This window comes from Equus caballus, chromosome 25, assembly GCF_041296265.1.
Source record: "Equus caballus isolate H_3958 breed thoroughbred chromosome 25, TB-T2T, whole genome shotgun sequence".
Lineage (NCBI taxonomy): Eukaryota > Metazoa > Chordata > Mammalia > Perissodactyla > Equidae > Equus > Equus caballus.
This window is the reverse complement of record NC_091708.1, coordinates 20,922,694-20,943,843: the sequence shown is the minus strand read 5'-3', so window position 1 is coordinate 20,943,843 and position 21,150 is coordinate 20,922,694. Positions and strand designations below refer to the sequence as shown.

Below are 21,150 nucleotides of genomic sequence, written 5' to 3'. Positions count from 1 at the left end.
CTAGATGATTCTACAGCAAACTATTAATAGAGATTATCCTGGGTGCAGAGAGGCTGGCATGACGAGTGACCCTCACAATTTATGTTACGTATTGCCATAATGCTGTTCTTTAAATCATGAGTAGGTATTACTTTTGTAATCAGAAGGAAAAATCTATGCAGGCATCTTAAAAGGGGGTAACTCCCAGCCATCAGTATTTTTAAGGCACATTCATTCCTGAAGACCTATAGATGCTAGCTTAATGTACTTCAGTTCAAGAGGACCTCCCACTTCCAAAGGGGACAGGGACCTTGCTGCTGGTCTTCTTTGTTCGGCCCGTTTCTTAACAAATCTGAAGCCCTCTTCCTGGAATTAAGTACCCCTGTAGTCTGGCTCTACTCTCCTCACCTCAACAAGTGTCCTCCCACTAGCTTCCCTCATACCTTCCATTCTTGCCAGCCTGCTCCCCTTGCTGTCCCAGGATCCCTTCTTCTGTACGTTTGCTCACTTCTCATACTCCTCCCGCCTGGGATGGACTTCCCTCTACCTGTACAAACCCTACTCACTCTTCAAGGCCCAGCCTGAGCCCCACCTCTTCCAAGAAGCCCTCCGGGACTCATCAATTCCTTCTCTTTCCATGGCTACAGCCATCAAGATCCAAACGCACTATTTCTCACTTTATTATATTCTGCTCTTTCAACTTAACACTCTCTGTGTATCTATTGACTTAAGCTCTAAATATCAATCAATAATAAAAACTTGTCTTTTGTTTCCTTTGGAAGGTTCCAGGGCCCCCCATCATATAAGAGGTTGTACCTCAGCGTCTGGGTCAGTTATGGATAGTATTTCTGCTCTGAGTCTTCAATGAGATGCTGCAAAGGTTAAGGTCCCAGGCTTTGGATTCAGACAAGTTCCACCACAAACTCGTTTTGTGACTTTTGGACTCATCATTTCACTCCTTGGGGTCTGAGTTTCCTTCTCTAGACAACGAGGCTAACAACTGCACCCCTGATTCATGAGGCACATTAATTCTGATGACACATTTCAGGCAATCAGCAGAATTTTAAAAATAAAAATAATGATTAATTTGATCACTTAGGAATTAAACAAAGAGACACACTTCTAGAACCCTTATAATAAACCAGAATGGATGACAGCTTTCAAACTGGTCAAGAGGGAAAAAATAACCAGCAATGCTAAAAAAGCAAGGACAAGATTAAGGGTTTAGAAGCTTCTGCGTTGCTCACTGTGGCTATCACAGTCTCTTTGGTGGAGGGCTCGCAGTGCACAAAAATAAAGGATGACATAAGGAGAGTGGCTTGCATGAGTCATCTCAGATTACTTTGTGTCCCTAAAGAAGCTGAAGAACCTACCCCTGGAATGACTTCTCAGAGAGCAGTGCACTGGTAAACACAGCCTTAGAATTATGAATGAGTTAACAAGAAAATGTATACATATTTTAGACATGCCTTCCTGGGCCATACCGTCAAAACTCATACAATTTACTAAAAATAAATAAAAAAGGGGCCGGCCCAGTGGTATAGTGGTTAAGTTTTCATGCTTTGCTTTGGTGGTCTGGGGTTCACGGGTTTGGATCCCAGGCACAGACCTAGCACTGCTTGTCAAGCCATGCTGTGGTGGCATCCCACATACAAAATAGAAGAAGACTGGCACAGATGTTAGCTCAGTGATAATATTCCTCAAGCAAAAAGAGGAAGATTGGCAACAGATGCTAGCTCAGGGCCAATCTTCCTCACCAAATAAATAAATAAATAAATAAATAAATAAATAAGAGTTGTTTCTAAAAGGTTATTTATGGCATCATATTCTCATCTCTGCACTTTAAATAAAAATTCTTTTTCACATACCCTTTTTGCCCAGGACATACCCTCTGCTCCAGCAAGGCTGTCCCAGGATCTCTACTGCTGAATCATGGCTCACTCAGGTAGCCCTCTTACATCCAGTGCCCTTCCTTCTGCTTGTGTAAAATCCTCTCATGCAGAACAGTATTTGAAGGAGGAGCAAGGACCAATGAATCATAAAAAGTCTCAAGAGAATCTGAAGGATTTTCTCTCAATCCTAATTGGGCTAAAATATCTAGCTCCACTTCCAAGGAAAGAAAATTTGAGGTGGGCAAGAAGAAGACAAGGAAAAATTCTTTCTTTCAAAAAAGAACAGAGATTCTTCTTTTTAGATGATTTGACTAACAATTGAATATATTTTCTGCCAATGAATAAAGTAGATTTCTTCTTTCTTTTAGACATTTCCCACAACAGAAGTTCTAGAGGATGTAAGGTAAGACAGCAATTCACCAAGAGATGCAAAAGTCAGATGTGGAATTGTGAAGCCAACTCTGGCGCTGCTAGGAACGAGCTCTGAGTGAGTTTGCTAGTAGATGCTTATATTTCTGATGAACAAATGTTTTTCTTGGCACGGGGAAAGGGAGATGGGTTAGCTGACTAAGTTCCCAGGACATGGAACGCTTACACTCAGTAGAAATGATTTTTAACCCTTGGCTCATGAAACCGTGACTAATTCAAAAAGTCACAGAAATCTCAGGCAGGTGGGCTTCTTGGGAAGGGCCTATCACATGATATTTGACTTCAGAGTGGTGACAATTTTGGAGGTTTCCTATTGGCCACTGAGGCCAAGTTCTAATATATTAACTCTGAAGACTTCCGGGTGTATAACAGAGGACGCAGAGTCACTGTTTCATGTTGAACCACTGGAGTTGCAGACCTGTAAAGCTTCATCATAGAAATGCCATTGTTCACAATAAGCATTCCAATAAACTCCAGATCATATATTTTTTTTAAGGTGTGCTTTCTTGGTGAGGAGGATTGGCCCTGAGCTAACATCTGTTGCCAATCTTCCTCTTTTCTTTTTTTCTCCCCGAAGCCCCAGTACATATTGTATATCCCAGTTGTAGGTCCTTCTAGTTCTTCTATGTGGGACACTGCCTCAGCATGGCTTGATGAGCGGTGTGTAGGTCCATGTCCAGGATCCGAACCAGCAAACCGTAGGCTGCCAAAGCAGAGCACATGAACTTAACCGCTACGCCACTGGGCCAGCCCCAGCTCATATTTTAACGCAGAAATTCTGATGGCAAAAACGGAAGGTTAGTATTCTCTGGTCAGATAATTTCAAGACCAGAAGAACCTATTAAAAATTATAGTCAAGCCATTAAAATTATGCCTTGTTGCCCATGTGCTATAAGTGATATAAATCTTTGTACTTCACAATTATTCACTCAAGAGTCTCCATAGCATTATTGTCATTTTTAAATTTTTTACTCTTTTTCTCTTTTTACTCTTTTGCTCCAAGAGAAATCTGATTGCAGTTGGAACCTGTGTGGAAGGTCTGATGCCCTAGCAACTAATTGGATCCTCTTAAAGGTTGAATTTTATGTCTGACCTATTTAGAAATCTGAAAAGCTTCTCTTCGAAGAGCAGACATCTCAGATCTTAATTTTTAAGTGTCAAGTATTGCGGCAGTCAAGGTTAAATGAGCTGCGGGTTTGGTGCTGGACTCAATACCATTCTTAATTTTCTTTTAAGCTTACATGTAATTCACACACTAATATTTTTAAAACTCTAATACCTTACATTTCATATATGAAACAAAGAACATATTTAGGTCAAATTCCATTTTAAGAGACATCTAGGAATATTCCATTAAATATAAAGGTCTATAATGACATTTGTTAAAGACTGGATTAATTTCATGAGTATTGCTGTAATTTTTCCCCCCTAATTATCCAGCAGGAGTCAGTGACATACTGCCTATGGGCTACATCCGGCCTCCCCTGTTTTTGTACATAAAGTTTTATTGGAACACAGCCATGACCATTTGTTGACATATTGTTATGGCTGCTTCCACATTACAGCGGCACAGCTGAGTAGTTGTGTCAGAGACTGTATGGCCCACAAAGCTGAAAATATTTTCTATCTGGCCTTTTCCAGACAAAGTTTGCCAATCCTTGATTTATAGTTTGTAGGAACTGCCTAGTACAAGTCTCAAAATGAGTCTCTTATGTTAAAGCCGTGGTGAGTAAAATTTCCAGGTAGAATAGAAAATTTTTATTAATCTATGAGTTTTGTTGGTCAGTTTTCCTATGTAACTTCTCTGAATCTGGACTTCACTGTAACCAAACACTGTATGTTTTGTGACAACACACAGAGAACAAGCTAGCCAACTCCAGCATCAATGATTATGTGCACCTGCTCCAAAAAGGGGCTCTGCTACCAGGTGACCACACCCGAAATGCCATCTCTCCAGCTCCACTGCACTTTCTGTCTCCTTCTGAGGGTTGAAAAGCCTTACACTCAGTCTCAACTTTCAGTTTCCCACCTCTACTGAAGGTCTCATTCTACAGGGAACAATGACAACATCTAGAACGCTCTTTGTCAAAGAAGATCTTTTCCTCTTGGCAGAATGATGCATCAGAAAATTTCTCTTAGAGCAGTCCCTAAGGTTTCATCTTTGGATTGTCTGTCTTTTCAACTTGCCTCTCAAATGGAAATGAAATAAACTTACCCTCGTACAATTTGGCTCAGTTAGTGGTACTGAGGGTTAGGACACAGTACCACTAACTGATATGAAAATTATGGTGCCTCCAAGAAATCACTGGTCAGACACAAGAAGTTAGTATTTACTAAGTACCTACCTAATGGCCCCCATTGGAAAACTAGGGGACAGAACCAACAGCATATCCACAAGTACAAATAGAGCACTGGGAAGACCAGCGATGAGAGATTCATCAGTAGAGTTGGGGCCAGTAAAGTCGGTCTTTAGAGGAAGTGACAGTCAGGGACACGTAGAGAGAAGCAGACAGGGAGGAGATCCTTCTAAGCTCCTAGTAGAGCTTATTCAAAGGCACGGGAGTGGAAATGAAGAAGTTAGATGCTAGGGGTAGCAAGTACAGAGATGGTTGGAAACATTACTATTTGTTAGCGAGGCCACGCTGGAAGGGGGAAAGTGTGAGTAATTGGCAAACTTCGAATGCAAGGCAGGGAACCTTGATTTTTATATGACAATAAGAAGTGCCTGTGGTTCTTCAGTGAGAGGTGTCTTGATAAAAATAGTGCTTATCAAGTATTATTCGAGAGTTTAGAACAGAAAAGCCAACTGAAAAGTTGTAACAGAAAACCCTTCACTAAAAAAAAAAAAATCACAAAGTGCCTTACAACATTTTCCTACTTATTCACGATAGCCAAAACCTCTCTGTGGGGTGGATGGTGTCGAGATCTATATTATAAAGGGAAGAGCATCATTCTTGGAATTTTCCTTGGGTTTCTATTAGGGCATGGGCTAAGAAACTACGTTATCCTCCTTCTCCGTATCTATTGTGCACCTAGTCTTTGTGTCTGATTTTTGTTGTAAGCACACCACCGTAGCTATTTCCTAAAGCAGACAATTCCATACAGCATAGCTGGATAGATAGAAGAAATAAAGTAATCTATTCTTTGGGGGAAAGTCAAGGGAGGAAAAAGATGGAATGCCTTATAAAAAATAGAGCCGAATTTCAAATTACATATCGACTGCCCATGCATTGTGTAGCTTCTCAGACCTAAACAAATCTGATAAGTAAAGTATGCTGTTCTAGTCCGTTATTTTACAGATGTGTGTGTATGTGTATTTTTCTGTACTGAACGCCGAGCCTTGGAAAAAGCTTGATAAAACTCAGTCCTGTATTTTATATGGCAGGAGAAGGAACCCAGTAAACACAAACACAGCAGAGCACTTCCTTTTGTTGACAACCTTATGATTTCCCCTTAATGCATTGTTTAGAACAGCAATTACGTGTCATTTCCCATTATCCTATACACAAAACCAATACCACACAGCCATTGTTTTTCTTTCCAACAACCGATCATGAAGAATATATAAAGGATTCAAGCGCTGGAGAAACATGTCAAGACTGACAGCCCTGAGCCCTGGCTCTGTTTATGAACAGAACAGGTGTGCGGCCAGGCAGCTGGGCTGAACCCTCCTGTTCACCTTCCCACTCTTGCCTTCCCAGCTTCCTTTCCTTGCCGGGCTTCCCTCTGGGTTGGGAACGACAGCAGCTTCGGAAGAACCTTCTTTTTCAGGCTGTTTTCCTTCTGCCAGAGAAGACTGGCTTGCTCTCAAGATTGCAAGCATCTGACCACTGCAAGTAGCAGTGAGCATGTCAACTCATTTTACTCACATCCCTCACTAGGGGATCAGAAAGCCAAGGACACGCTGGTGATTTCCCTAGTTTTATGGATCTCCACTCCCCCCAGGCTTGCAACACATTTTTGGTTCTTGTGTTCAGTGTCCTGGCATCTACAGTGTGGGAAACCTCCACTGAGAGCCAATAGCCGCACAGCTTCTCCCTATTAAAACGCGCAAGTGGATTTCACATGCATGTTTGAAACACCATTTGAGGCGTGATTTACAGGCTACTGTCTAGCCCCACAGCTGTTTTTCCCTCCCCTAGACTCAGCCGTTCCTAGGAATCCACCGCTCAGCATCCTAGCAAATAGTCTTCCCATGGGCGGCCTCCTCAGTCATCCTTGGGCATCCAAAACTCTGCATTGTTATTTGATAGTAGGTAAGGATTCAAGAAAATACTTATTGCATGAATAAACTATTAATTATTCTTTCCTCAGAATTATTCATTCATGAGAATAGCTCATTCGATTACTTCTTTCTGCTTTCCCTACCTTCTAATTAAGTTTTTTTCATCAAATTGAATGAGTCACTGCTGGCCTATTGCTATCGGCTACTGATATACATTACAAACAGCACGGGTCCAATGACTTCCGTGTAGCCTCACTATATGGTTGCCACCCGGGACTTTCATAGTCACTATGTTCTTTCTTCAGAAGGAAAAAAATCTCACTTTTAATATATTGCAAATTATCATCCTGTGCCTGCGTAAAGGCACACTAACTGTGTTATGCAGAGTTACTCAACTATCATAACCTCACGTTTTTGCAACCACCTTCCCCAAGGTTCTAACCTAGTCCAGCTTCCAAGAATCTGCAATCACCCCCAGAAAGGTCAGGCCTCAGGCTTAGAGTCATGGATAGCTCAATACCATGCTGATAGGATCTTCTAAACGTTTGATTTGAAGCTGATCGAGGGCTAGAATGGTACTGAATTCACTTCTGATTCTTCCGTGCACAGCAGGGCTCTTGGCAGAGAGCATGGACTCAGGAAGTTGACTGAACTGAACTCTTCTCAGCCTATCCAGAGAAAGATGACCATGCAGTGAGTGGTCAGCGGGACTCCCCTGTCCTGGGACTGAGACCCACCTTTCAAAGAAGGAAGACAGAGGAAAAAGAAGGTCACACATTGAGAGAAATGTCCCAGGAAATGTCTCTGCTGGAAATGGGGTCTGGATGAATCGACTTCACCCAAATGGCTCCACAGGTGTGGCTTCCATTTCAGATGAAAGCAATTAATTGAAAATCACGTTAATAAAGACCTTACAATTTACGTCAAACTATACTTTGCCCTTCGTTGCAATATACCAATCTTTTCTTTTCTTTTTTTTTTTAAAAGATTGGCACCTGAGCTAATATGCATTGCCAATCTTTTTTCTTTGTTTTTCCCTCTCCCCAAAGCTCCCCAGTACATAGTTATATATGCTATTTGTAGTTCCTTCTAGTTGTGCTATACGGGACGCTGCCTCAGCATGGCTTGATGAGTAGTGCTAGGTCGGCATCCAGGATCTGAACCAGGAAAACCCTGGGCCACTGAAGCTGGAGCACGTGAACTCAACCACTCGGCCACAGAGTGGCCCCACCAATCTTTTCCAAAGAATGGAATCTCAAGGTGCAAAGGGGACATTTTTGGTATCCTTTCACGTGTACTCTCCCCCTGCCCTTCGCTCTGAGATTCAAAGTTTTCCTGGAAAACACCACCACCACTGCCACGAGGCTTCCTCCTGCATTCTAACCTACTACGCAACAGCTGGGGAGACAGTGTGCTCACCGCATGACAAGCCAGAGTCGCAGTAACACGCCTCCTTTGTTAAACAGAAGTCCTTTAAGACAGGAACACCAGTAAGGAGCCACTGTGTTTTCCCAATTTGCAAAGAAAAGCCACCAAATTCTACAACTCAATAAAGGTGGCTTTTAGTTTCAGGACTTACCTCTCCTTTTCCTGCCCCAGTTGTCTTCTTACAGACTTCATGAATAAAGACTACTCATTTACTCTCTCGAGAATCTGATAATTAGACCATGTTGACAGGTCAGGCAGTCAGATCTTCAGGTTTCCTGAAGAGTCCTTTTAAACGCTTGCATTAAAAATGACCCCAAATTCATACTTGTTACAAATGGTCCTAAAGGCCAAAATTACAATTGCAATCAAAGAATGAAAATCACAAGAATAAAACAACCACGTATTAAGTACCTACCATGTGTCAGATGTCGTATTAGGCATTTTATATGTGTACCTTTTCCCATCAATCTCTCAAGGGAATCGGTTGAGGTAGTCATCGTTTTCCAATTTTACAGGTGGGTCTAGGAAGCTAAGATTGCCCAGGAAAACACAACTGGCATTGCGAGAAGTAAGATTCAAAGCCACACCTTTGTTCCAAAGGGCCCATGAGCTTTCTTTCCAGTCCATTTGGCTCCTCCCAAGAACTTAATAGTAGACCTTGGGAAGAGTCCGTTCTCTGACCTGGGAAGTATTCAAGCTGGTGCTGGATAGCAGGTTGCTAGAGATGCTGCAGAAGGGATGTGGGCATTACAGTGGGATGGCAGAGGGCAGCTCTAAGGTCTCCTACATCTCTCAGAATCTGTAGACTTCCTCCTCTCCTAAGCGCTTCATTCTGCAGTCACCTGACGTGAGCTGAGTAACCAAAACACTCCTGTTCCTTAGTCTGATCAAAACTAGAAACCATCCCTCTGCTCACTCCGCCACACCTGCAGTCTCTCTCTTTCTCTCCTTCGCTTTCTGTTTCTCTCTCTCTTTCTTCTACAGCTTTGGTTGCATGGCCAGGGCGGAGACCCCCCACAGCTTCCTGTATGTTTTCTGAAGTTCCAAAACTGGGCTGTTAAACCCTCCTCCCAACTCTTGTTTCCTCAACATCCTTCAGCTATAAGAAATCACTGCATTACCCCTAAATTATCTTGTGATCCAATCAGATATACTGCCCCACCCATTCACCCTTCCCACCCCTACTCTGCATTTTGTGTAGTTAGCTTACATATCTGGCACCCCAAACACTTTTGGCACACGTTTGGGGTTTTTTTTTTTTTAGAACAAGACAGGATCTAAATAAGTAAATAAATCTGCTTGGTATTCCACCCGCTTTCTTGCTCATAACCACAGGGGAAGAATCCACCACTAATCCATCTCACACAATATGCTCTTTCCACAAGCAAGGCTCACACAGTATAGACGGACATTTTTGCCATGGCACCAGACAGATGCTCAACTGAGTTCACCTCACCTTCCCACTCCAATTTCTATACGCTTTCAACCTTTTCACGTTTCTTCCTTCACTTGAACTGTCTTGTTTTCCTGTAAGACTTTCCTTCCTCTAGAAAGAATGACTGGCAATTAATCCCAGCCCACCTCAACCTTAAGTGGTCAATTCTGGCTCGGACGCCCATTTTTACCGTTGGAGTCTTCTACTTCTTCAGCCGGGGCAGCTTTTTGAGAGGAGTGGTGGGCGTGTGAGGAGAGGAGACTGACAATTCGTGGCCTGGGGAGGGTCAGGGCTTTTCCGTGGACCTTGAGGGAGTGTTCCTTCAACTGGCTGATTGTCATGGTGGAAAAGGAGCACCAAGAACACTTGTAGGCATGTTCACCTGGAAGGAGATGGCGGTATGGGACAGAAAAGGAGGAAGAAGGGATGGGGGGGGTGGTGGGAAACAAAATAACATGGTCAGTTCGCTCTAGAGAAGTGCTTCTCCAGCTTCATGGTCTGAGAATCCTCACAGGCCAACTGCCCGCCCATTCCCACAACCACACGCTCCTTCGGGATTGAAACTCTCTGCCGAGCTCCATAATCAACCGACCTTGTCCCTTTTCATTTCATGCTCTACTTACTTGGATGAGGCGATGGGTTGATTCTCCAACAGAGAGTGAAACCAAATGTGCACGATACCCCCTTTGGAAAGGTTTCCCAATGTCCCTTCCTGCCTCTCTCTACTGGAAATGACCATGTTGGTTTTCATTCAAGGTCGCCTTTTTATCATCCACAGAAAATAATATTCTTAATTCTTATTCCAAGGATCTATTAGTGGCTTTTCAAGCACAAAGGCACTCGGTGCATACTCTATTGTGCTATTCTCATTCTTTGCTTCCTTGCTGACTACACACCTCCTCGATTCCACACATCCTGCATGTTTTGGGTTTTTCTGGACCAGTTCAGACACCTCAGCATAAAATTCCATCTCCCCAACTAATCAATAGTGCAGAAAAGGGTAAAAATAAGTCATTTCTTTAACTGAGAGAGTTATATACGTATAAATATGTTTATGTGTGAATGTGTGTGTGTGTGTGTGTATATCTCCAATATTCTTCAATAAACAGGGCATTTAAGCAAAAGTAAGTATCTTTCTTTTAATTATTTTTATACCACTGAAATACAGCATGGATCACTATGACCAAATTAAGTTAGAGTACGATTTACCTTTGTCCTAAGTCAGCTTTTAAATTAATTGCATTTTAAGAAGCAAGGGTATAAAATGGCATGCTATGTTGTTGACAGACACACATTAGGATGGTCAATTCAGAAGGCAGTTTTGCCTTTTATAACAATAGGCTTAGAATGCTCATGTCTGCAACTCAATAATTCCACTTCTGAGAGTTTATATTAAGGAAATATTCTTTAATACATTGAAAGCTTTACTTAGAAATACACATTATTTATGCCTGAAAAATGTATGAAAGAACATAAATTTCCAATCACAGGGAAATGATTAAGGAAATGTGGGCAGATCTTCTTAATGAACTACCACTCATTAAAATAAATTCTTGAAACGTCTGTAATAATACAGAAAACTATGAAAAATAAAATACCAATACTCAGAAAAATAAATAGAAAGATATAATATATTTTAGATTAAATTATAATCACATTGTTAGAAATAATTATAGAGGAAATGGTTGAAAAGGAAATATCAAATGTTAACAACAGTGGTCTTTAGATAATAAGATTATGGATGACTAGTTTCTTCTTTCATTTCCAATTTTTCTTCTAATGAACGTTATTTTTTTTAGTTAATTAATTTATTTTGGTGAGGAAGATTGACACTGAGCTAACATCTGTGCTAATCTTCCTCTATTTTGTAAGTGGGATGCTGCCACAGCGTGGGCTGACAAACGGTATGTATGTCTGTGCCCAGGATCTGAACCAGCGAACCCTGGGCAGCCAAAGCAGTGTGCAAACTTAACCACTATGCCCTGGGTCAGCCCCTGAAATTTATTTTTAAGGTGAAATTTAAAAACCAGAGAAGAAGAAAGAGAAGGAAGTAGAGGAATGAGAAAGGATCCTTACTAATGAAAATTTTGGGGACCAGTGAAAATGAACTGCGACAGAGCTGGCATCTACAGGTTAATACTAACGAAGCAGGAATGAGAAGGAAAACCTCTGCCTTTGCTTTTACCCAGCTCGGACAGTTACTTTTCTGTCACCCTGAAAATTACTAAATGATTTCACATGATCAGTGAACTCAGCATCCCAAGTTCTGCCTTAAGTCTCCTTTTCAGCACTGAAGAGTCCCAGAGCTCGCATTTCCGGGAAAGCCTTGAGTGACACAACTTGCTATAGCCCAAGGCAGAAGAGAAGTTCAAACAAGTCAGAGAACCCAAATAGGAACACCAGTCAGTTTGTCCCCACAACCACTACTCAGGAGTTACAGGATAACGCTGGGCCACGAACAATGATATTTACTAACATAACAAATATATAAATATACATGACGTATTATTACATATTATATATTGCATATATTTATTATTATTATTATATGTAATACTACTGCTTTCCTTATTTCATTTTTCAAATTTTTAATGCAAGCCTGGCTCTGTGAACTTTGCTGGGTGGTTGTAAGTAAGACAACCTGAGAGAATTCAAATCCCCATTATTTGGTTAGTCCACTCTACTTTTTATTCTTTAAAATAAAGTAAAATAATCTACCCAGAGCAGACAAGATGAGTCAAGAGTCCTTCGGAAAATGTACTGGCCTTCTCCAAGCCAAGCCACTCTCATCATCTAAGGGTGATGTCATGGACACCAAGGTTCCAAGGTGTGTAGAGAACTGAATTATAGTGTTCCCATGATTTCTTCAGAATGTTTCCTTTTGGCCAACCAGTGACTACAAGAAGGCCATTCTGCTTGGTCAGCTCCAAGGACGTACATTTCAGATCAGTGCCCTGGAGTCATCGAGCAGCCTCTGGCTCTCTTTTAAAGTCCTTCCCACAGGCCAAATCATTTATCCAATTTCCACTGGTGAAATGCTTTCGACAAGGCTGAGGCCTATGGGAAAAACTCACTGGGATGGTATTCCAGCTGAATAATTTACAATGCACACAAGTTAGAAAAGAGTAGTTTGACTATTACTCAACATAGTACTGGAGGGTTTGGCCAGAGCAATTAGGCAAGAAAAAGAAATAAAAGGTATCCAAATAGGCAATGAATAAGTGAAACTCTCACTGTTTGCAGATGACACGATTCTATATATAGAAAACCCTAAAGAATCCATCAGAAAACTATTAGAAGTAATGAACAACTTCAGCAAAGTTGCAGGGTACAAAATCAACTTACAAAATCAGTTGCATTTCTATACTCTAATAATGAACTAACGGAAAGAGAACTCAAGAATGCAATCTCATTTACAATTGCAACAAAAAGAATAAAATATCTAGGACTAAATTTAACCAAGGAGATGAAAGACCTATACAACGAAAACTATAAGACATTATGGAAAGAAATCGATGATGACAAAAATAAGTGGAAAGATATTCCATGCACATAGATTGGAAGAGTAAATATAGTTAAAATGTCCATACTACCTAAAGCAATCTACAGATTCAATGCAATCCCAATCAGAATCCCAACAACATTCTTCACAGAAATAGAACGAAGAATCCTAAAATTCATATTAGGCAACAAAAGATCCCAAATAGCTAAAGCAATCCTGAAAAACAAGAACAAAGCTGGAGGGAGCACAATCCCTGACTTCAAACTATACTACAAGTCTAGAGTAATCAAAACGGCATGGTACTGGTACAAAAACAGACACACGGATCAATGGAACAAAACTGAAAGCCCAGAAATAAAACCACACATCTACAGACAACTAACCTTTCAAAAAGGAGCTAAGAACATACAATGGAGAAAGGAAAGTCTCTTCAATAAATGGTGTTGGCAAAATGGACAGCCACATGCTAAAGAATGAAAGTAGACCATTATCTTTTGCTATACACAAAAACTAACTCAAAATGGATCAAAGACTTGAAGGTAAGACCTGAAACCATAAAACTCCTAGAAGAAAATAGAGGCAGTACATACACTCTTTAACATCGGTCTTAGAAGGATCTTTTCGAATGCCATGTCTACTCGGGCAGGGGAAAAGGAAGAAAAAATAAACAAGTGGGACTTTATCAGACTAAAGAGCTCCTTCAAGGCAAAGGAAACTATGAACAAAACAAAAAGACAACCCACCAACTGCGAGAAAATATTTGCACATCATATATCTGACAAGGGATCAATCTCCAAAATGTAGAAAGAACTCACACAACTCAACAACAAAGAAACAAACAACCGACCAAAAAACGGGCAGGGGATATGAACAGACATTTTTCCAAAGAAGATATACAGATGGCCAACAGGCACTTGAAAAGATGTTCAACATTACTAATCATCAGGGAAATGCAAATCAAAACTACACCAAGATACCACCTTATACCTGTTAAAATGCCTATAATCACCAAGACAAAAATAACAAATGTTGGAGAGGATGTGGAGAAAAAGAAAAGCCTCATACACCGCTGGTGGGAATGCAAACTGCCACAGCCACTATGGAAGACAGTACAGAGATTTCTCAAAAAATTAAAAATAGAAATACCACATGACCCAGGTATCCCACTACTGAGAATTTATCCAAAGAACTTGAAATCAGCAATTCAAAGAGACTTACTCACCCCTATGTTCACTACAGCATTATTCACAACAGCTAAGAAGTGGAAGCAATCCCAGTGCCCATCAACTGATGATTGGATAAAGACGATGTGGTATATATATATACAATGGGATACTACTCAGCCGTAAAAAAAGACAAAATCGTCCCATTTGCAACAACATGGATGGACCTTGAGGCTATTATGTTCAGTGAAATAAGCCAGACAGAGAAAGACAAACACCGCACGATTTCACTCATATGTGGAAGACAAACAAACACACGCAAAAAGAGAACAGTTTAGCAGTTACCAGAGAAGGGTGTTCGGGGATGAACAAAAGGGGTAAAGGTGCACATTTATATGGTGACTGACAAATAATATTGTACGACTGAAATTTCACAACGTTATAAAGAAAAGAAAAGAGTGGTTTGAACCCCAGAGGCTCTTCCTCCATGGACTTTAGTAGAATTTTCTGGGAGATATAAAAATACTAACAGATAGAGGAAAGACCATATAGCTAATCTCCAGTCCCATCCCCCACCTCCAGAGGGGCGTAGGGCATCTACAAGACTGTGGTATTTTCACTCCATTGAACTCCATTGGCTTGAACTCCAAGCCAGTTCAACAGGACCCAACACCCAGGAACCAGCAAAGAGGCATGGTCAGATTTCCACAGAGGAGCAAGAGATGGCAAAGTGAAGGACTCAGGTTCTGGGCAGTTTTTATAACCACACAAGAGAAGCTAATAAACAAGACAGAAGAATCCTAGCTGACTGAAAATTTTAAAACTAAAACTCAACTAGAATTCTAAATACCTTAGCTGAGGAAATCCAAGGAGGAGATTTGATTTCTAGAAGAATCTCTGATAATATAGCTAGGTATTCTGAGGCCTTCGTTTCCCCAGTTTCTCTTTGTGTTTGATGTAAGTTCCTCAAAGGTTGTCAAAACCTCTGAGAGGGCCACAGGCTGCTTCTGAGAGGGACAGAGAACATCACAGAGAGGCTCCTGGACCCCTCCCCACTGCCTTTCCTACACTATGCCTCTTTCCTCTCTTGGAAGTGTTCTGATTAGTCACCTGTGGGCATCCTCTATCATATGCAAAGTAGAAAAGAGCAGAAAAGGGAGAGAACCCTGTCAACGCCAAAGATGTAGGTGTTTGTTCTGGAATCAAATTCTTAGTGAACGGGTTATATGGCCTTGAGGGGGGTCACTTAATTCTAAGTCTTGTAACCTCATCTGACACTGAGGGTGACAACAACATCTACCCTTTAGGATTGTCATGAGGATTAAATGAGATGATGAATGTAACATGCTTAGTACAGGGTCTGGTAGGTGGGAGATGTTTATGAGCTGGGCACAACACGGTGGAATGATAGAGACATAGAGACTAGCATAGCTCCTGGACACTCATGACACAAAGGCATCTCTTATCTGGTGTATGGAAATATATCCAAGGGCATCTCATGAGAAATTTCATGTCTTGAGTCCTCTTTATCCCTTTGAAGTTCCTCAAGATTATAAATTTAGTTGGGAATTATCTTTAGTGGATGTAACAATTCTCTGCATTCCATTAGAAAGGCTAGGTAATTTAGAAATTTCTCTAAAAAACAACATGGTTTTTAAACATGTTGAAATTTCTCTAAATTGAAATTTCTCTAGCAAGAACATGCTAGGAGCACGAATCTGTTAGTAGCTACTTGTTAGTAGCGTGAATCAACTTCAACACGGGTGACATTGGCTTTGTATTATTTTGGCTTTGAGCAATTCCTTAAATTTTCTTCATTAGATTAAGATAAAACTGAACACATCACCATCTCCAGAAAAACTTATTCTCATGTGTGGGGCAAGAGACTTTGAAAATTTCCCTCAATAAAGACCATTAGATTTCAAACTCAGAGAACTTGTGCGTCACGAATCCCAACTCACCAGCATGAGCTTTGAGTATATGTGTCTTCAGCCGGCTGTTATAGGAGGACTTGAAGGAGCAGAGTTTGCATCGGAACGGTTTATGGTGTCCGTGGTGGGTTTGCATATGGCGATCCAAACTTGATGTAGAGGAAAAAAACGGAAAGGGACACGATTAAAAACTGCATACAACATTTTCTCATTGCCCTTTTCCAGGAATCTCATTTCTAAGCTGCTGAAAGTCATTTTGTTACTTTCCAATGACGGAGCTTACCAAAAAAAATTTAAAATTGGCAAGAGTTGTTGTAGCTACTCTAAAAGAAGGGGAAGCTAAAGGAAGGAAGAGATCAAGAGTCTTTTTGGAGTGACAGATACAGCAGTGGGAACAGGTCATGGTAGACTTGTTTTCCCTTCTCTAGATGCACTGAGCATTGGAAGAGGGCATCCAAAAAGAAAAGGTAAAATATGGATGAATTCAAGCTTTCTGCCAACTCAGTGAGAAGTGCCTATCAAACACTCATTTAACTTAAAAAAAGAATGAGAATTAGAGAAATTTTACGTTTAAAAAGGGCTGACTTTCTTTTTAAATCTCAACTCCACTTTCATTGTGAAGACTTGAGTGGGGAAGGCGGGTTTCAAAGTGGCTGAACTCCTTGCAATGGGCTGTCTGTTTCCAACGTCTTTGTAAATATGAAGGCCCAGTGCAGGTGTGCTTCAAGGAAGTCATGTGATCCAAAGGCTAGTCATCCTTTCTGATAAACACAACCACGTCTGTTGTCTATCAGTCTTCCAGAAGCAACTTATAAGGAAATCATTTAATTATAATGAACTACCAGTATTTCATAATAATTACTAGTCTAAAAAATAATAAATCTGCTAAACAAGGTGTGGGAAGAATTTCTAATTCGTTTCCTTACCCCAGAGAACTAGATTCCATTCTAAATGACTCATCTGGGACCAGTACTGCTTACAAGTCAAACATATAATGTTCTCCTGAGCTCCAAAGCAGGACTTTCAATTGCCTCCGACCTCTCCCTCTGGATGTCCTTTAGCTCTCTCTCTTAAACTCAACCAGCCCTAAACAAACCCATTGGGATTTTTTTCCCAAAATAAACTCTCTTCTTCATTTCCTTGTTTTTGTAAAGGGCACTACCAGTCTTGCAGTCAACTAGATTGCAAATCTAGGGGTCATTTATACTCTGTGCCCCATCCCCTACATTAAGTCAATTTTTCCAAGTCATGATGACCTCAGTTCCCTTCAACCATTCCCAAAGTTCCATCCCAACTTCTTGGGTCAGCTACTATCACTGCCTCCTAATTGGTCTCCCCCATCTTTTTTTCAACTCAAGAGCACAACCTAAGGAGTCTGACTGCCTGGGATCAGATCCCAGCTACTACCTAGAAGCTGTGTGGCCTTGGGCCAGTTACATAACCTCTCTAGGCCTCACTTTTCTTATCCATATAGTGGTGATAATAATGGGACCCTACCTCATACCACTGTTTTGAAAATAAAATAGATAATACTTGAAGGCACTTGGCACAGTGCCTGCCACATAATGAGGCTCAATAAATGTTGGCAACTATGATGATTTTACTCATTTCAGAGTCTTCCTTCCACCAGTAAGGGAAAACACAGAGCACTAATTCCACATTCAGAGACTCCAATATGGTCTCTACTCAAGTACACAGACTTCATCTTCCACTATTCCTCTGCAAATCACTTAAAGTTTGGTCAATCTGGATCACCACCTAGGCCCCCATGAGTCTCACACTCTCTTCCTCAGCCTCCTGCTCTCTCACCTTTTCCTCCACATTGTATGTCCTTCCCAAACTATTCATGTCCTTTCTGCCACCTTTAATACTTAATTCAAATGCTCCCTACTCGATAAAACCTTCTGGACTCTTCCAGAGTGGATGTAATGTTTCCTTCCTTTGAAACTTCATAGCATTGATTGTATTGATTTATGCCTTACAGATTTTAAAGACATGGGCCTTATATTGCAGAACCCTTTGTGTGCTTGCTTTACTTATAACCCAACTAGTCCTTAAGCCTCCTTAGACCACTGACCACATCCTATTCATCTTTATATTCCCTAAAGCGGATTCCAACACAGTGCCTAGCATGGGGCATATTTATTCATTCACAATGATTTAATGAGGTTCTACTTTGTGTCAGAAAGTATCTTAGATGCTGTCCAATAAATACTCATCGAATTGACAAGAACTATATGTTTTATGTGCATGGATCAGTGCATGGATCTGATGACAAAGATTCGCCATTAGGTCCTGCATAATAATAAAGAGTTTCTAACCCATCCTCACCTCTGGAGAAGCACTGCCTCCTCCTGCCTTTCAACAGCCACTAACTAGCACATTATCTTTTTTAAGAAGCAAACAGCCCCTCATTTACTTTCAATTATCATAAAAATAAACAGCACGTCAGTCTTACAATCAGTCACCTTCATCCAAGACAGAAGAATGCATTCAGCTGAGGAGAAAGGCAACAAAGGCTGTTTCTTCTCAGAACCATCTCTCTTCCCATCACCCCGAAGAACATTACACAAGACCCCAAATCTACAATTTCAAAGCTGTGATGGGCAACAGGAAGCTCCCCCTCCTCAACCACCCTGTACTTCAAGCACCTCTCTGGCATCCACAAACTTCTTCACCTTTCCGGGTCTTTCAAAATATCAAGCAAAGAGTCTTTGGTCACATGGGTTAATAGTCCTGTTTTTACCTCCTTAGCCACTCAATTTCCCAAATGGAACTTGACTTCCTCAAATGATTATTAGATGATTAGGTTCCAGATGAATGTCTGACAGATGCACCAGTAAACTCCTCTACTCTCTGGTCTTTCCTTGTGTAAATGATGGCAATACTTCCAAAATTGTCATTTAAAAAATGCCTGTATTTGCCACATGTAATGTAAACCAAAGAACCTCCACTTCTTAGCCCCATTTGACAGATGAGGTGACTGAGGCTCAAGGTAACATAGTCAACTCAACAGCAGGTGTGAACCACAAGCGGGGCCTTCTGACTCCTCCAAGCTTCTCCTGCTCTAGCGTAGCTGCCTTCCACTATTACTTCTCCTCCCAATGACCATTTGCAACCACTCAATAGCACTTACTTGTGCCTGAAAGCAGAAACAAAGGAGCAATACTGGCAGCTGTACTTGTCCTCGCGGGTAAACATGGCCAGGGCCAGATGGCTCCTCTCATGAGAACGCAGCCCCTGCATGGACATCAGGACTCTGTCACATTGACTACAATGGTATCCCCCCGGCCGGGTTTCATCCTCCAACATTCCATCAAGCAAGCAGTGTTCACCATCCACCCGGTCCACCAGGGCGCCACTGGCATCTTTGGCTGATTCCAATCCATCCAGGAACAAGTGGGAAGGGTCTTCAGCCTCCTGCTAAGAGAACCACACACACACACATGCCCCACCAACAAAATAAATATCCATCATCATGGCCCCCAGCTTTCCTCCTCTCCCTTCATTCTCCCAAACTCATCAGCATTTCCTGTTAAAGCTTCCTCCCCTGCCTCTCCAGCTCCCCCTACAGGGAGGGCAAACCCTTCTTGGCGCAGTGGTGGTGATTTTAGAGCAACGTATCGCAACATAGGCTGCTACTGCGTGGGAAATGGGCGAGAGGGGCTCTCCCACTTTGAAAACAGTTCACTCAGTTATCTCCCATGTCAAAGAGAAAATTCACATTGTGATCCCCTAAACTTACATAAAGTAGGATCACGGTTATGGCTCAGAGAAAAGAAAGGAAGGAAGGAAGAGCAAAAGGCAGAGTGGTTTGGGCCTTTAGGAGCCTTGGGCTATCTTTGGGAAATGAAGGAAGGTCAAAGATGCTGCTCTCTGCCACCCACGCTCATCCCCATCCCACAGACAGTGACTTCCCTCCTTGACTGGAGGTTGCTCTATAATTAATTCAAACAACTAAGGAGCAGCCTGGTTTTAAGCCACTCGTGTTTCGAGGTGGCTCCTTGGATTACTGACTAAACAGGAAGAGTCGCTTGGTTTCCCTCGAGAGATTCCAGGGTGCAAGCCTGGGACCCAGCACAGAGGTGTGGAGGAAGCTGACCACCACTGCCCCTGGGTGACACCACTCTGCCCACAGCAGGAAGCTTTCAGTCTTTGCGGACAAAAAGCAGAAGCTTTACGTCTGCGCCACACGGGCAAAACAGGACGCAAGATCAAGAAGAGCAGATGACAAAAATATATTCACGGATCCAGAGAGAAAGAGCAGAGCCCTGAACTAACGTCTCTGCTCAAAAGCAAGTGCTTAGCAATATCCTGGCAGGCAGGGATGGCGGCTGGGTTATTGCAACAGGGGCTGCTATTAGGATTATGATGTGCAAAATAGGTGGTCTAATGAAGGTGGGGGCAACAGGGAAGGCACTGGTCAGCAACACATGGGGAGAGCGGATAGAGGAGACAAATCAGGTCAATGGGCTCTCGGGGCCAATTGGGACTTGAAGGCCTCTAGTTTTAATGTTTCTTATGCTCCTCAAAGGACCCAGGAGAAGAAGTAAAAGAGATTCTCCTGGGCTCTGTGCACCGACAGCCAAGTGGGAACAGTCAGAGATCGCAGCGGGAGGAGCAGCAGAAGACATGGGAACAGAACCCACTTGATCCCTCTCAAGGGCACGGGCAACACCTAATGGCACTAAACGCAGAACAGCAGGGCGACCCAAAGCCTCCTGTACCGAGAGGCCCGGATCTTCCGTTTCCACCAAACTATCCGCGTGGAAGGGAACCAGATCGAAACGCGACCAGGTCGAAACACGAAAGGTGAGGAAGGTCCAACCTGCAAAGAAATCAAAACACGCCAGACCAATCCGAGCACAAGTCAGGAATGCCCACCTTCTGGATGCCCTTACCTGAGCTGCTTTGAGCAACAGGGTTACTAAGTGATGCGAATTGCTCACGCACAAGAACGCTCATCCCGACCCTCCCGGTTCTCACCTTCACGGCGGCTGACACGGCTGGGACACTGCCGTACTGGACGTGTTTCCGGAGGTGATTACAGATGGCTCGGAGCGTCGGGTGCACTTCCACACAGAACTTACACTTGTAGCCCACCACCTTCCTCTCCTTGATCTTTGGCACCTCTTCTAAGTGACCAAAAGGCTGGTAAAATACAGT

At 42.1% G+C, this 21,150-nt stretch overlaps 1 protein-coding gene across 14 annotated transcripts in view; it reads right to left on the bottom strand.

The window, feature by feature from the left end:
* ZNF462 (zinc finger protein 462) overlaps positions 1-21,150 on the bottom strand; it is a 137,859-nt gene that overhangs the window by 54,258 nt on the left and 62,451 nt on the right. For 6 of the 14 annotated variants that reach the window (XR_002804115.2, XR_002804116.2, XM_023629838.2 and 3 more), the window contains exons 4-7: positions 20,971-21,135; positions 19,121-19,407; positions 16,015-16,133; positions 9,579-9,770 (exon numbers count right to left, since the gene is read on the bottom strand). Coding sequence is in view for 10 of the 14 variants with exons in the window: in XM_023629838.2 (XP_023485606.1) it covers positions 9,579-9,770; positions 16,015-16,133; positions 19,121-19,407; positions 20,971-21,135 (763 nt within the window). In the remaining 4 variants the exon portion in view is untranslated. Of the gene's footprint in view, positions 1-8,368; positions 8,681-9,578; positions 9,771-16,014; positions 16,134-19,120; positions 19,408-20,711; positions 21,136-21,150 lie in introns of those variants that run through there. The other 8 variants (XR_011432523.1, XM_070251226.1, XM_001493275.7 and 5 more) reach the window with 5 other exon arrangements.